General features: G+C 50.9%; 1 protein-coding gene across 8 annotated transcripts in view; it reads left to right on the top strand.

Moving 5' to 3' along the window:
* Nucleotides 1-16,017, top strand: part of CTBP2 (C-terminal binding protein 2) — a 154,756-nt gene that overhangs the window by 106,589 nt on the left and 32,150 nt on the right. For 7 of the 8 annotated variants that reach the window (XM_077126364.1, XM_077126363.1, XM_077126369.1 and 4 more), the window contains one exon: nt 936-1,095. In XM_077126364.1, coding sequence (XP_076982479.1) covers nt 1,038-1,095 — 58 coding nt within the window. In that variant the 5' untranslated portion in view covers nt 936-1,037. Of the gene's footprint in view, nt 1-935; nt 1,096-13,604; nt 15,783-16,017 lie in introns of those variants that run through there. The other variant, XM_077126371.1, reaches the window with a different exon arrangement.

The following is a 16,017-nucleotide window of genomic DNA, read 5'->3' as shown; positions in this document are numbered from 1 at the left end:
ACTTGAAGAATGCAATTCCCAAAGCAATGTGTCAAAAGACAGTGGGGATTAGCAGTTACTGATTTGCAGCCTCAACTGGTATAGAGTGAGCAGGAAGGGTCAAAATCTCCCAAATGCACAGCCCTGACCCCCTCCAGAAATGAGGACAGTAGCAGCTTCCCATTCCTCGGGCAGTATTTGGGTTCCCCTCTGGACCTTCCTGCGTGCCCCAACCCCAGAGCAGAGACCCTTTCTTTGTTGCATGTGCCCTACTCAATCCAAGCCAAGATATTTGCAACCCAGCAGCCTGGACACTGGTCTTCCCTGGGCTCTGTGGCAGCCTCCAAATGTGCGAAAGGTGCCGGAAGGTGGCCCTGGGCACTGTCATGTAGGTGGTGCTGCGGCTTCCTGCCCCTATTCCACACTCAGGTAGAGCTAAGGTGCTTGCAGGGCTTGGGTTGTGCAGAGCCGTAGCTCTGATCTGTAAACTGCCCTTGGAAGGCGCGAGCCTTTGGTGTAGCCACAGCTGGGTGCCTACATCTCGGCATCAGTGGGTCGGTGCCCAGCACCTCCGTGGGTTCACAGGTGCAAGGGACAAGCTAGGCAAGCTGTCACCTGGTCTCTGGCATTAGAGCATAAGTTACTCCAGTTCAGATTGCTCCGTATCTGGTGTTTGCAGTGCAGTCCTGAAGTTTAAAGGCAAGAGATCCCGACGTTGACGCTGTCAGAAATTGCAAGTGTCCTGGGCCTGCTTGCTTGTTTCCTGTTACAAATTAGAAGGCAGGAGATAGTAAAATGGGCTTTAGGGACCACCCCTACCAGCGTTTGAGGGAGGAGAGCCAGCCACGGGCCGGGATGGCAGATGCCCCTGGAGAAAGTGGCAGCCACATCCCACATGACCTGTCCTGTGCCCCGAGGGTCACCAGAGAGTAAGGATTCTTTTCTGCTTGTTTCAGGGTTCATAGTGGCGTAATGCACGCAGACTCCTGCGAGTTCCCCTAAGTTCTTAGAGGACTGCTTTGCCTTTTGAATCAGAGAGTTGCAAAGTCCGCTAAAGAATGGCCCTTGTGGATAAGCACAAAGTCAAGCGACAGCGGCTGGACAGAATTTGTGAAGGTAAGAGCCAGCGCAATTGGCGGTTTGTGACGAGAGCTGCGGCGTCCCGCCCTCCACCCTAAACCTGACCTGGTTGATTTCTGCCTGGTCTGAGCCCGGCTGCAGTGCTGCCCACCCTGTGGGCCCCCAGCCCTCTCGCCATCCCACGCCTGGCCCTCCTGTGGAACAAGGCCTGGCTGCAGGGGTGGGTGGGGCCAGGAAGCTAGGAAGGGCCTGTGCACTCAGGCCTGTTTCTTCCAGGCACCTAAGATTATTTTGCGTATGAAAGGCATCCTCTATTACATCCACCTTTCTTCACTTCCTAAAGTTTCTGGACTTTATCTGCTTCATATTAAGATATTTACAAAGATGTTCCTGAGTCCAAGCATTGCCCCTTGCTTTGCGTACAAGTCCCTGGTACCTTTGAGGACGGCTGGAAGTGTTTTACTCATGAAAGGAAAAATAAACATAATTAAAATCTAATGGAAACCTGGGGCAGAACTCTGCAATGTTGATTAAGCACCATCCTCTCCTAATTAGCGAGTGTCTGAATCTCTTCTTGGGGAGAAGGGCTGGCCTAGCCGCTTTGCGGCTGGAATGGTGACTGGTGAACTAGACCTCGGGGTTTGGCATAGGGGAGACTGAACGGGTGGAACGTGGAGAGCCCTGCACTCACTCCGCACCCACTCCCCACCCAACATGGGGGCCACACTAGATGGCCCCCACAGGGACAGGGACCCACGTCCCACAAGCCTGTCCCTGCAGCTGCCTATGGCAATTGTGTGTCCTGGGTAGGTGTGGTCAGAGCCACGGGTGGGCACAGCAGAGGCACAGTGTGCCCCAGCCCAAGGGGCTACCTTGGGCTGCAAAAGCCTAGGAAAGCTGCACCCCCACCCCCACCCCAGGGGTTTACCTGCAGGCTCAGGGTCTGGATGGAATTTAAGATTTGTTTGTAGTTTGTTGTTTTTTTAATATTTGTATTTGTTTTTCAAATCTATAGAAAAGTTGCTGGAGTAGTACAATGAATACCCAAATATAGTCTTCGGTTGTATTTACCAATCAGTAACACTTGCTCCATTTGCTTCCTTTTAAGGTAGGAGGTACGTGGGTGGGTGAGTGTTCGCTGGATGGATGGGTGGATGGATTTCTCCAGAACTATTGGAAAAACTGTTATAGATGCAGCTGTTTACTCCTCGGTACTTATGGCTGATTATCTCCTAGGACATTTTCCTACCCAATCACAATACCATAATCACCCGCAAGGAATTTAACCCCAACACAGTATTATCTAATATAACCTTGTGCACATTCCCCCATGTGTCCCTTTTTTGCTCTTTTGTTGTTTATGTCTGTTCATTTATGCTGGAACAATCCAAGGGTCCCACATAGCATTTAGTTGACATTTTCTTTAGTCTCCTTAAACTAAAATAATCTCCTTGCCTTTTAGTCATTCATAGCTATTGACATTTGAAGAATCCAGGCTGGTTGTTAGTGGAAGGTCCCACAATCTGGATTCTTCTGATTGCATGGAAACTTCTTAAAATTTCCTTTCTGTCATTAGTGGAGAGATGCTTCATTAAGGCTATGGAATTCCACTCCCCCACCTTAAAATAGCATTACTAGATCAACTTTCAAAGGTTGGTATCAATTAGGAAAGCCAGAGATACCACAAGATGAATTAAAGTACCAGTCTCCTGTATTTCCATGGCTGTATAGATCCAACTTTAGGTATAAAAGGAGATTTTATCAGTTCGCGCAAAGTCATTGATGTACCTTTAGGTCCTGTCTCCTAAGCAAGATTCTCCAACTCTCCCCCCCCCCCCCCATTTCTTCATCCGTAACACAGATTTCACAGCAAACTTTTTATAAGAGAAATTTCAGGATCACCTTTATCTGTGTACCAGGTTCCCAAGCCAGCCACAGTTTGACATTTATTTCACCTCTCGACACCCACTATCAAGATTGGCCATGAGTACACTATTCAGGTATAGCTTGACATCACTGGCATTCATTTGGCTTCCCATTGAGTAATGGCCATTCCTGGGTCCTTTGCACACGCAGGGCACTGTTTGCACTCCTTGCATGCCTAAGTTGATTGCACCTTGTTGAGGTCAGGACAGCAATGCAGATATGAGGCACCCCAGAAACCGAGTGGACTGCTGTTCTCTCTCCATCCCTCCCTGACTCAGCTCCATCATGGATTCATGGTTTCTCCTGCCTGAAGTCTTCTAGCATATACACTCCACTTTGGCTTCTCCCCACAGGCAGTTCTACAACCCCCAGTGCCTCGTAGAATGTTCTACTTGCAAGTCTAGAGAGTCTATCGAATGATTCTTTCCTTCCCCTCTGTCTGCACCCCCACCCCAGGGCCTGGTCTCCCAATCTTTGTGCAATTTTAGGATGAAAAGCGTAAGGCTGCTGTGTCCTATAGCAGCTACCCCATCCATACCTGGGCTTGGAGGAACTTCCTGCTTTGGGTTCTGGGAGCACCGGTCCCTTCAAACTCATCCTACTCGCCTACTAAATATCCTCCAGTGCAAAGCCCTGGCCGTGGGGTGCCCTGCCCAGCTGGGACTTGCCGTCTGAAGACGATGTGGTACCCCACTCTCTCTCTTTGTTCCACCTGAGCCAGCCAGACTGAATCTTGGCACCATCCTTGCCCAGGTACCTGTCCCAGAGCCCCTACCTTCCTTTTCAGGCCTCATCTGGCCCAGCCCCTTTCTCCCTGAACCCTTCCATACCCAGACCCAGGGTATCCTCCTTCCTGACCCCAGGGCTCGTCTTTCTGTGGCCCACTGCTAGCTGTTCTCCCAAATGTGGCTACAGAGTCTAAGCTAAGTCTCTGTGTGCCCAGAGTCTGACATGGGGTGTCGCACAGCATGGGGGGGGGGGGGGTTACCGCTGGGGTTAGAGCACAGAGCAGGATACAGCTTTGCTTCTCAGCCGCCGAGGTCTTTGTCACTCCAACAAATCGGTTGGAATAATGTGCTTTGAAGCCAACTTAAAAGTCAGATTTTAATTTTTTCTAAGCAACCCTATTTTGATATTTATAATTTATTCTCTGCTTTTTCTTGATCCCTAATATCAAACAATCGTAAGGGTGCTGTTATGTAAGAATTACAGAGTGTAGCATCTGAAACACAGAACCAGATTACAGAATCTGCTCCTTTTGATATGTAATTTAGGTCTTGCCCTTCCCTTTTGTTTAGTTTGCCATCATTGAAGTCTTGCGTTTGTGAATTGTACCAGAGTCAGAGAGTGTTAATATCTCACTGCATCATTCCAGACCTACTTTGATTTGCCCTAAGTATTTGCTGCCAGAGATGAGGGCTTTCTATAATTCAGCATTGCAAAAGTAACCCTAGAAAGCATTGCTCAGAAGCCTGGATTTGTAGAACTGTAGTACATCATGGTGTCTTTGCTTATGACTTTTTGTTAGAGCGTCTTATTGTGGGTTGTGGTCAAGTAAATCAGTAAACACCATCCTTCCCTATGGCTGTTGAAAATGCAATTTGAAAAAAGTAGATATTGCCTTTTACTTCAATTTGTTTGTGTGTCTTGAACACGTAGATAAAATGGCCTTGAGGATTTTATCAGCTGAGCTGTGATATGTTCCCGTTATAGCATAACTCAAGAATACTTTCCCTTTGCAAAAAAGGAAGTGGTGTACACCTCCTTTTTAAATAAAGTATCATATTGCACATTTCTCCCCTCTGCTATTTTTTAAACGAGGTCACAAGCATGGGCTGCTTAGGTGGACACGGGGAAAATAGAGGCCCAAAAAGGAATTGAGACCAATCGTGTCTTTTACACAAATAGGAAACTTTTCTACATCAACATTGTCACAGACAAGGATGGAAAACTAGTTCCCCATTGGCTTGCTTTTCTGTAAAGTGTTCTCTTCTCTATCGTGTGAGCTTCCCACTGTACAAGTAAATCTCAGCAGAACAAGTTCCACTCCCCCATTACCCCCCCCCCCCCAAGAAAGTTCATTATTGTTTCCAGAGTGTCTAAGAAGCAGAGATGAGGGCACTGGGAGAACTTCCAGTTGGCCAAGGTGAGGGCAGCTGAGCTCTGTCACTCTTGGGTTGGGGTGGGGATGCACCCTCTAATGAACCAGGGGTCTTTCCTCGCAGCAGCGTTCACTGCCTAGCACATACCCATCAGTGCCTGCCCGGAGGGAGCACAGGAGCCACAGGTCTGGCCAGGCCCCTTTAGAAGGTGTGCTTTGTTGTTTGCTTGGGACAGCTGTTTTTGACTTGCTTTTTTATCTTTTGTTAGGCATTATGAAATCACTCCTTATTTTGTTTTTTTAAGAGCAAATTGTAAAGAAACAGTGTTGAGGCTGGTTGTCTTTAGGTAGCCCATAATCACATCAAAATAGTCCCAAAAATGTAATTTTTAATTGGATTTATAATGTTGCTATGCATTATAATTATATGTTGGAATTAGGCAATTATGCACATTTTCAGTAATTATGTGATTAGCTGTAATTACATCAGCTATGTAAATATACAATAGTCAGCTGAACCTGACTTAAAACTCGATGGTATAAATGAATACGGTCAAACAATGTTAGGCTCACATAAAGGACTAGTGAAGCAATGTGAGATGGCCATGGTTAAGCTTTGTAACAGAAATGAAGTTATTTACAAAGGATCAAATTCATTTTTTTTAATTTGTATCAGGTGGTTAGGTTTGAAGATAAATTTGGGGCAGTGCCCCCCTTCCCCCCTACTGGGGTGCGCCTCATCTCCCATCATCAAAGGATTAGTTTCCTATAATGGCCACAGCCGATCAGCCCTCGATTTCTGCAGATGAGAATCGACTTGAATGTTTTATTAATTCTGTGATTTCTGATTTGTGAAACAGATTTAAGCGCCTTTCTGTGCCCGACAGCTTGCGATGGACTTCTGAAAGCAGCGGGTTAAGGCTGCTGAGCTTTTCCTTCTGAAGCTAGGGGTGGGACGGGGTTGGGGCGGGTTCAGGGTCCATGGTGGGGTGTGGGGGTCTCATCCCTGCTGATCCTGGGTTGTGGCTGTTGCTTCCCCACGGCTGCAACCCAGCTCTTCCCGTCGGTGGGTGACTTTTCCCCTGTCACTGTTTGGGGTGACGGCCACTGCCTGTGGCTCTTCCTCTTGGCGACTGCTCCAAGGGAAGAGGGCTCCGGTTTTGCAATGAACAAAGACCCCACAAGAACCAGGAACCCAGTGAGCCCAGGGGGGTTGCCTTGCCAGGTGAGAGCTGAGGGCGGCAGGGTCATCTCAGCTCTGCAGAGCTTGCCCCTGCCAGCAGTGCCCGCACGGGTCTGGGATGCCACTGGGCCTGGGTCTGGCCCAGAACAGAGCACCCAAATTATGAGTATTTAGGGTGTTGGTGAGCCAGAACCCCAAGCCAAATTTGGCTGCCAGCTTCTTTGCCTAACTTTTTAATATGAAATAATTTCAGACTTACAGGACAGTTGCAAAAAGAATACATACCCCATACAGAGAAATCCAACATACCCCCCACTCCACTCCAGATAACCAGATCGACTGATTTTAGCATTTTGCTACCTTTGCAGTATCATTCCTTCTGTCTGTCTGTCTGTTGATCCAGATAGATCCATCATACTCCTTGAACATGTAATATTTGCATGTAGATTTCCTGTGAACAAGGACATTTACTGTGTCATCATCTTAGCTGCAGTTATCAAGTCCAAGAAATGTAATGTTGATATAGTTTACATTCTATATTCCAATTTTTTCCTGTGCCCCAATGTCCTTTTTTCACTTGCAAACTTTATTGAGATATATTGACGTACCATATATTCCATCCAAAGTGTACCATCAGTATGTCAGTTTCATTACCTAATTTTGCATCCATCAGCACACTCAATTTTAGACCATTTTCATTACTGCAGAAAGAAAAATATCAGATAGATATAAAAAAGGAAAACCCCATTCTTTAGCTACTGTCAGTCTGTTGGGAACTTATATTCTATGTTTTATGACTATGGGTTTACATATCCTAGTTGGTTCATATTAGTGAAATCATACAAATCTGTCCTTTTGTTTATGACTTATTTCACTCAGTCTGTCCTCAGGGTTCATCTGTGTCATCACGGCACCTGTGAGTGATACACAGTGAAGCGAGACCCCATTTCTGACTGTTTTCATAGACTCAGTTCACGAAATGCAGTATACCTGAAACAGAATGGCATTTTAAAAGGGAAATTTTTTAGGTTGTAAGTTTACATCTCTAAAGCTGTGAAAATGTCCAAATTAAGGCTGGCCTATAAGAATTCCAATCTAAGGCATCCAGGGAAAGATACCTTGGTTCAAAAAGGCTAATGACATTCCGGGTTTCTCTCTCAGTTGGAAGGGCACATGGCGGTATCTGCTAGCTTTCTCTCCAGGCTTCTTCAGTAGCTTCCCTGGGGCTCTGTCCATTCTGTTGGCTCTATCTATCACTTCTGGTAGTTCTCGTGGCTCTTGTTGCTTTAAAGCTTTTTCCCAAATGATTCCCTGACTCCAGCAAACAACCCCACCTTGAATGGGTGGAGACACATCTCCATGGAAACCATGTAATCAAAAATGACCACCCTCAATTGGGTGGATTACATCTCCATGGGAACCCAGCTGTATTGAATGAGGATCAAAGGACATGGCTTTTCTAGGTTACATAGTAGCTTCAAACCAGCACAATGTCGCAAACGCTGCCTGACTGTTGCTAATAGAGCTCAAGCAATTCAGCATGCTTATGCTCTCTCAGGACGCTTCCTGAATTTTGACTTCTTCAAGGACCAAGCCAGATCTTGGCTGAGCACGACCAGCTGGGGGTGGGGAGCAGGGGAAGGCATTTGGGGGTCACAAGTGCAGTAGGTTTCCACAGACCTGCCAGCTGAGAGACTGGAGCACCTAACGGGCTTGTTTCCAAAGGCCTGGTTGGGGAGATGCTTGTGACAAGAGGGTGCTTTCCTTCATATTTGCACCTGGGAAGAAGTAAAATGGATTCTTCCCAGGTTCCAGGTAGGGTGGTGAGCCAGTCCCTTCTTTCTGCAGCACCTACACGTTTTCCACACAGGTGCTTGTTTGTCTTACATCACCCAGCTATGGCACCAGGGAATTTGTCACAGCGCAGGCTCCACGGCAGCTGTAACTTCCATACTTCCATCGCCTGCCCCTGTTCTCCATTTCATAAAGCAGATGTTGGATCTTAGGGCAGAGCTTGAAAAAGAAAATGGCAAGCCATGCTGTCCACTTCTGATTTTAGCTACAACCTTAGCACTACACAGCAATGGATAAATTTGTTCTATTGCATTAATATAATAGAGAAGTTTATAGAATTCTGTGTTCTATATTGAAAACATTCAGTTCAATGGGTCTTGACACTATATTTTTTGTTCTTATAAAGAGGTAGTTGTCTGATCCAGTGGTTGTGATACTTTGAACCTCCCCAAGGATCCTTTAAAAGGACTTTTCTCCAAATCACAGGCCAAAATCCAGAACTTTCCAGTATCCAGTGTGCTTGGGTTGTCTTCGAGGCTCCGTCATCTGTAACTACAAGAGAGAATCACTCCTCCTTTGCCGCATGTTTAACCAGTGCCCCTTTGTCACTGGGCTTTGCTAGGGCCTCACAGGTTCACCCGGTGGTCAGGGCCCTGCCTTTGCAGAACTTGCTGGGTCACTTCACATGGTAGAAAATGCTGCAGAGAACAACAGCTCAGCAGTGGGGTAGAGTGTGCCAAGGTGAGGTGGGGACTGCAGGTCAACTTCTGCTTCCCTAGCGACTGGGTTCAGGAATTCACCGAAGGGGAAAGGAACCTGCTTTGCAGCGTGCACGCTCTGCCTGCCCGTCCCTGCACTGGGCCTGCCCCGCCATGCTCACATCCTGACCCAGGAGCAGTGCCCCCTGACACTGCCCTGGAGGCCAGTGTCCTGATAGCATGTGCCATCGGGACCCTGTGTACTGACCCTCTCTGCAGACCAGCCGGGGCAGCCTGGGTCACTGCCAGGCAGCCTCGGTGTCTGGGGTCAGCAGGTCCCCCATTGCTTTCCTTTGTGTAGTGCTGTTGGTGATGGGCTCCTGGGCAAGTGCAGGTGGCCTGAATTCCAAGGCCCAGAGGGTCGAGAACAGGGGCTTTCTGATGGCTGGACACATGCATTCCAGGGGACTTCTCCCCACCACACCATACCCTCCTTGGTGGCAGGGCTGTCACCACCATCGAGGCCTCTCTGTCCCATGCACAGCCCACATGTCAGATGACCAGCTAAGTGACAGATGCACAAGTCACCAGGGGACAGGTGCCTGTCAGAGGACTAAGCAGGGAGGACGTTGGCCTCCCGGTAGATAGGTTCCCTGGATTATTTTTTATGGTCTCCTGCTCATCTCAGTGGGTGGCAGTTTTCTCTGGACTAGAGAGGAGGTGACAGAGTGAGTGGGACAGGCGACTTGAGCTGGGCCCAGGTGGATGGCCGTGATGGGGGCAGCACGAACAAAGGTGGATGGAAGGAAGAAGTGCCAGAGTGCCCCGCGCCCTGCTCTGATGAGGAGTGTGATGGGCAAGGATGCAGTGTGGCGGTGAGATGGGGCCGCGGGCCTGAGACATCTCCATTCTGCATGGAGCCTTTTTCATGAGGCTGCTGAGGAGGGTAGGAGTTCGTTTCCTGAGCACCTCCATACGTCATCTCTTGTCATCCTCAGAGCAGCCTGTCCAGGCAGATTTGTTCCAGGGTTGTTCGTGAGAGTCCAGAGACCCAGAAGGTCCCACAGCCAAGCTGGGATCCCAGCCCAGACTTGTTACTTCACTGGCCTGTTCAGTGTGCCGTGGAAGAGCCAAGAGCTTTTGATCCAATAACCAGTGTGCATCCAACCTCATTTTCTTAACAAGGTTCTCTGCCAGCTTGAAAGTTTAGTCAAGAAATTGAATCAGGAGCAAAGTGTAAGCCTTTGTTTCCATTTAAAACAGTAAATGCTGAGTTGCAGAGGGCTGGAGGCGTGACTGTGCCACGAGTTTGCCTGGCTCAGTCTCGGACTTCAGGCTGTCCCTGTGGTGTGCTATGCTGACACCCCAAGCCCTGCGCTCGCGGCCGGGGAACCCATGAAGGGCCACCGCATGGTTTAAGCGCATCCTCTGAGTGAAAGTGAAGAGTGGATGACTCTGCTAATTTCCTCTTTGTACATCAGGTCGTTTAGGGGAGGCCTGATTTAAACCCCTTCCCGACTGCCTGTTTGCCGTTTCACTTGTGCAGGGTTGGTTTTTCCTCCCTTCGAATTGGATTAGCCAAGAGGCTTACGTGGGTGTCGGGGGGTGTTGAGGGACAGAAGGAAAGAAAAAAAATTTAAGGCGGAAAGCTGTATTTAAGCCTAAATTCTAAAACAAACGAAAAAACCCAGCAGAAGTTGCACACATTTGAAAGCAGGAAGTGGGTATGGCGTGCCTATTTTGGGCCCTGTCTCTACAGGAAAACCACGTGTCGCCCACTAACCTCAGCAGTGTCCCGGGGGACGCGCTGCCGCCTGGCCTCACATGGGGAAGCATCACAGGGCTTTTTTTTTGTATGCTGTATGGTGGGGTCACATTTCATTCTTTTTCTATGTGAGTATCCTGTTATTGCAGCACCATTTGTTGAATTTTTGTATGTTTACTTGCTTGGCTCTTTTGGGGGGGAAGTGCATGGGCCAAGAATTGAACCCAGGTCTCCTGCAGGGCAGGTGAGAATTCTACCACTAAACTACCCTCGCACACCCACACAGGGATGTAGTTCTTCTGAACTGGACTCTACCGGAGCTGTAGTTGCCTCTCCCATCGTGCCCGAGCCCCTCCCGGGGCTCTGTCCTACTCTCAGCAGGCAAGGTCTGGCTGGTAGACTGAGGGGAGCTCCCTGGCTTTCCCCCTCCTCGCATTTCTCCTTTGAGCCTCTGAAACTGCCTGAGTTTGACTCTAGTTGTGAACTGATGCCTTCTCACAGGGAATCCAAGAATTGGCTTAATTTCTTTTTCTTAATTTTTGGAAGTTGGGTTTTTACTTTATAGAATCATCATGTTCTTTATTTAAGTTTTACATTACTGTATGTAATTTTCTATAGTGAGGGTCTTGGCAAGATTAAAGAGCTAACTCGGGGATACTCATGACTTTCAGAAATTGGTTTCATCTCTTTGTTTTGTCAACATGAGATTTTCCGAAAAGCGGCCCTTTCTCAAGTGTTTCTAAAAAGTGTTAAAATCTGCCAGAGTGCTTGGAAAAGTGTGAGTCCAGTTACAGGTGGTTTTACCTAACATAGGAGAGCATCTGCCACAGTGTTTGGGGGGCTGCAGGGCAGACCTGGTGAGGGGGAGGCTTCCGGGCAGGACAGGTGGCGCGCGAAAGGCAGTGGATGTCGCGCTCTGCAGCCCTGACCCCCGTGTCCTGCTCTCCACGGGGAGAGAGGGGGTCAGTGTCATCCCCAAAACCCATGAGGAAAGCATTACTGGTTCCATGTGACCTGGTGCGTCAGTTTTCTTCTGTGTGGTCCTGCTTACCCCACAAGGGAAGATTCAGCACCCGGTACTCGGAGTCCATCCAGCCATCTCTGAAGGGCCAAGAAAGGAAAGGCAAATGGCGAGACGACGTCTTCCTGAGGTTTCAGGCCCTTTCCACCCATGGGGCAAGGCCAGCAGAAGTTTGACACACTGTTTGGTTGAGGGGGTTCTTTCTGATATTTACGTGGTTCATTTTATAAATGACAAACCTCATGTATTTGACTTTTAGACAGGCTTACAGAAACTAATGCAGTTTAAGTTTCCTGGTGCCAGGGTGGTGGGTGTTTCCCTGGGTGGGGAGCACAGAATTTGGGGAAGCAGGACTCTGGCTTTGGGGTTGGGCACACCTGGGTTCTGAGCCCAGCTCTGCCTTGCTCAGCGTCTGTGCCCTTGGGCCCGGCACCCAACCCCTCCAAGCCCTGGCTCTGGGGTGGGACACAGTTGTGCCCGCCTGGGCATTGTTTATGGCTGACGGGTGAAGCACCTCCCCACCTGTTCCATGGTATCATCTTTTAAAGTCCTGCAATAGCAGTTCTGTAAGAAAAACATGACCTCCATGATTCCCTGTCCTTTGTGGAGAGGGGGCAGGGCTGGAAGGAAGCAGGAGGCTCCCTCCAGCCAGCCCCACCTGACAGTGTCCGGAAGTGAATCCCTGCAAAGGACAGCGCTGCTTCCATTGGGGCTGGGGCTTGTGCCTCGTGCCTCGTGATGTGTCCCTTAAGGGAACATACGTGCAGGCTATTGGCGAGACGGAGACGTTTCATCCTTGTCTTGGTGAGGGTCCACGGCTGTTCCTTGCCCAGCCCCTTCCACCGTGATTCCAGCAGATGTCGGCACTGTCTTTTATGCAGAAATCCAATATTTTGCAGCGTGACTTCTTGTTTTCCTTTTCTTTCCCTGCATCCTAGGAGGCAAGGGCGTGAGGAAAGGGTTTTGGCCCGTGGCCACCTTCCAGAGCACTTTCCCAGAGTAGCTGGCAGGACACAGGGTGAGCGGCACTGCCCACTTAGAATGCAGTGCCATTTCCTGGAAATGGAATTGCACCCACTCTCCTCTCTCCCAGAAGTTCTACAGTATTTCTCACATTTAATTTGTAAAGTGACTTTATTTCTCTCTAGTTGTATCTTAGATAGAGAGAGATGGGTGAAAGCAAAGCACTCTTGGGTTTAATGGCTGCAAATATGCTTCTTTCCTCATTTAACAATATGGTAAATTTATGCCACCTTTGTACCTTCCTGATGCCAAATTATATTTGTTTTTCACTTCTTCGTCATGGGAACCTGGAACCTGCAGGTGGTACTTCTCAGGGACCATTCTGTACCTACAGGGAAATGACAAGGACTCAAGTTTCTTTAGCTAAAATAATTGCTGTTATTTGCATCATTGTACTAAAGTCCCTCATCAACTCTGTAAAAGCTGAATCCATAGGAATATCGAAAATCATCTGCAAGCTCTTAGCCAGGCCACGCCTGCTGGAATTATGTTTTCTTCTCAGCTATATTTAAAGGAAGATATGAGGTCAGTGAACCAGCTGCCCTGATTCTGCTTCATAACATCAGGGTTTAGCCACTGGCCCCTCTCTTTCCTGTGGCCTTGGGTGTCATTTTATGATGATAAATTGCAGATCACACACGTACTTTTTCCTCCTGGCAGTATGAAAGGGGCTGTGTTTCATGAAAATATAGTAAAGAGTCCATTTGGACTTTCATAATATAACGTGTAAATTTGTAACCAAAAAGTCATTTCAAAGCCACATTTCCTTATTGGCAAAGCAACGAGCTGGCTGCAGCCCCAGCCCCTTTGGGCCCCTTTCTTGAAACATTTTGCGTTCTAGAACCTTGCCCCGCACTCTGTTTCTATCCTGCCTGCTCACATGTGATGTGGTCTTAGCTGTGTTCAGTGGATTAACATTTCATCAGGGCGGGTTTAGATTGAATGGACACCAAAGCTGTTTTCCTTCTGTCGCTTTTAGGTCATGGGAGACAGCGGTGTGGGGAGGCAACCTTTTTTTGGGGGGGTTGTGGGGAGGCACTTTCATACTCAAAGTACCCTGGTGAGGAATTCCTTGGGAGATAAACTATACCTATAGTATGAAAGTAATTTTTAGCTGCAAGTTGGGAGGCCTTGGTGGAACAGACAGCGATTTCATCAGTCTAATGAGATGTCACATGGCACAGAAGCTTTAGAGGTTTTATTTAGCTCCTAATCCACGAGCTGAGTGCAGGAGGGTCCGGGTGAGCGGACCGGGCGGGAACGGGGGGGCCCCAGCTGGCTCGGGAGCCACCGCCCTCTCTGGGACTGAGCCGCAAAGAAACGACTCGTGCTGCCGCTGCGGGGGAGGCAGAGTCACCGTGAGTGCTGGGTTTTGTCTACTAGGGTTTCAGGCTGTTAATAATTTAGGCTGGACTTTGAAACCGGAACCCCTGGTTGGGGTGTCTGCCGTCTCGGCTTGGAAGGGCTTCGAACACGGCCAGCTCTGTTTTTGATGGATGTAACTGAAGATTTATGAAGAAAGGTCTTCTCCTCCGCCTCGCCTGCAGTCATTTTTTTCTTTCCGATGCCGGTGCCAAGCAGGCATGTAAATATCGGCCGTTCCCAGAGCTGGGATGCTGCGGGCTGGTACAGCCCCTGGGAGGCCAGCGAGCAACTGGGGCGGCCGGGGAGAAGCGGCTCTCTGACCTCCGGTGGAGGAGAGGGGCCGTGGAGGGAGGTGGCCGGGGCCGGACCGGGGCCCCTCCTGTGTCCAGAGGCCTCCTGTGACCCGGTGGCTGCCGGGAGGGTGGCAGCTCCCGACTTCACCTTCTACGACAGCAGGCAGGCGGTGATGTGCGGACGGGGTCCTCTGCCGCTGCAGGATGACTACAGCAACACCCCCATGGCCGCCAGGGCCCCCAGGGAGCCCCCCTACTGGCGGGACCCAGGAGCCAGCAGATCGGTGCCCGGTTATGGGCTTGGCAGCAGAGTGGCATGGGATGCCGTTCAAGGCCGATCCCCTGCCCCGCAGGACACCGGTCACCTGCTTCAGGATCCTGCAGGGAAGATGATCCCTCCGGGGCACCGGATGCAGAGCAGGGTCCCATCCCCCGGGTGGTACGGAGCAGAGCTGCCCCACTCCAGGTATGGGCCAGATGGGCCCACCCTGCTCCCAGCTCAGGCCTACGCCGATGTCACCGAGAGAGCCTCGGACGCTGCCCCCGCCCGGCCACCGGCCCCCACCTGCCTCGTGGTGGATCCCAGCTCGACAGCCACCCCTGATGGTGGCGTGGGGAACCGAGGCTATGGCCCTGCCCGGGAGAGTGTCCCCTCCAAGGTGACCTTTGAAGACTATGAAGCTGACCTGTCTGCGTTCCGGGGGCCTGGCAGCAGGAGAGGCGCCGTGCCCGAGTTCCTGGCCCTGTTGCGGGCTGAGGGCGTGGCGGAGAGCACACTGGCGGGTCTGCTGCAGCAAGGCTTCGACTGCCCCGCCGTCCTGGCCACACTGGAGGACACGGACATCAGGGCCGTCGCTCCCAACCTGGGCCAGGCCCGCGTCCTCAGCCGTCTGGCCAGCAGCTGCCGGATGGAGATGCAGCTGCAGCGACAGGATCAGTCACCCCTGCCCCGGGCACGCGCCAGCAGCTTCACCCACCGAAGCACACCACTCCAGGGCCACTCGGCCACGCTGGGCGCCGCGGCCCTGCAGCCCCAGCCCACAGGTTCCCTGCAGGCGGCGTCCCCCCGAGCCAGAGACCTGGCCCGTCGTCCTTCGAGCGCGCCGTCCCAGCACTTGCTGGAGACGGCAGCGACCTTCTCTGCCCCCAGGCTGGGCGCTCAGGGCACCCACTTGCCCTCCAACTCTGGGTACGGGTCTCCCACGCCCTGCGCCCTGACAGCACGACTGGGGCCCACGTGTCCCCCGCAGGCTGGGATGGCCCTGACGAACCCAGGCCCCTCGAACCCCCTTAACCCAGGGCCTAGGACAGCCTACTCCACCGCATTCACCGTGCCTATGGAGCTACTGAAGCGGGAGCGCAGTGTGGCCGCCTCTCCCCTGCCCAGCCCCCACAGCAGCCCCCAGCCCCTGCGGAGGCCGGGTGTGCCCCTGGAGCCTTCCACGCTGCCGCCAGCCGGCCAGAGCCTGCACACGCCGCACTCGCCATATCAGAAGGTGGCCCGGCGGACAGGCGCCCCCATCATCGTGCCCACCTCGCTCGCGCCAGAACCAAGTAACGCGCCCTGCCCCCGCCCCCTTTCCCAGCGCGGAGCATAGCAGCATGGACCTTAGCGTAGGACAGTGGGCCCTGGAGTATATGCCCTCTCCCCAGCTTGGAGAGGCCCGTGAGCATTGCTGCAGCTGGCAGTCTGCTGGGGCAGAGTCACCTTCCTCTGCCTCTCTCAGACCTGCACATTCGAGCCCTGCCAAGCTGTGCTTTACGGGGGGCACCGAGGCTGAGTTTAGGG

The sequence above is a fragment of the Tamandua tetradactyla genome, chromosome 13, assembly GCF_023851605.1.
Source record: "Tamandua tetradactyla isolate mTamTet1 chromosome 13, mTamTet1.pri, whole genome shotgun sequence".
Classification (NCBI taxonomy): domain Eukaryota; kingdom Metazoa; phylum Chordata; class Mammalia; order Pilosa; family Myrmecophagidae; genus Tamandua; species Tamandua tetradactyla.
Note: the sequence above shows the minus strand (reverse complement) of the source record. Positions and strands in the feature narration are given on the sequence as shown.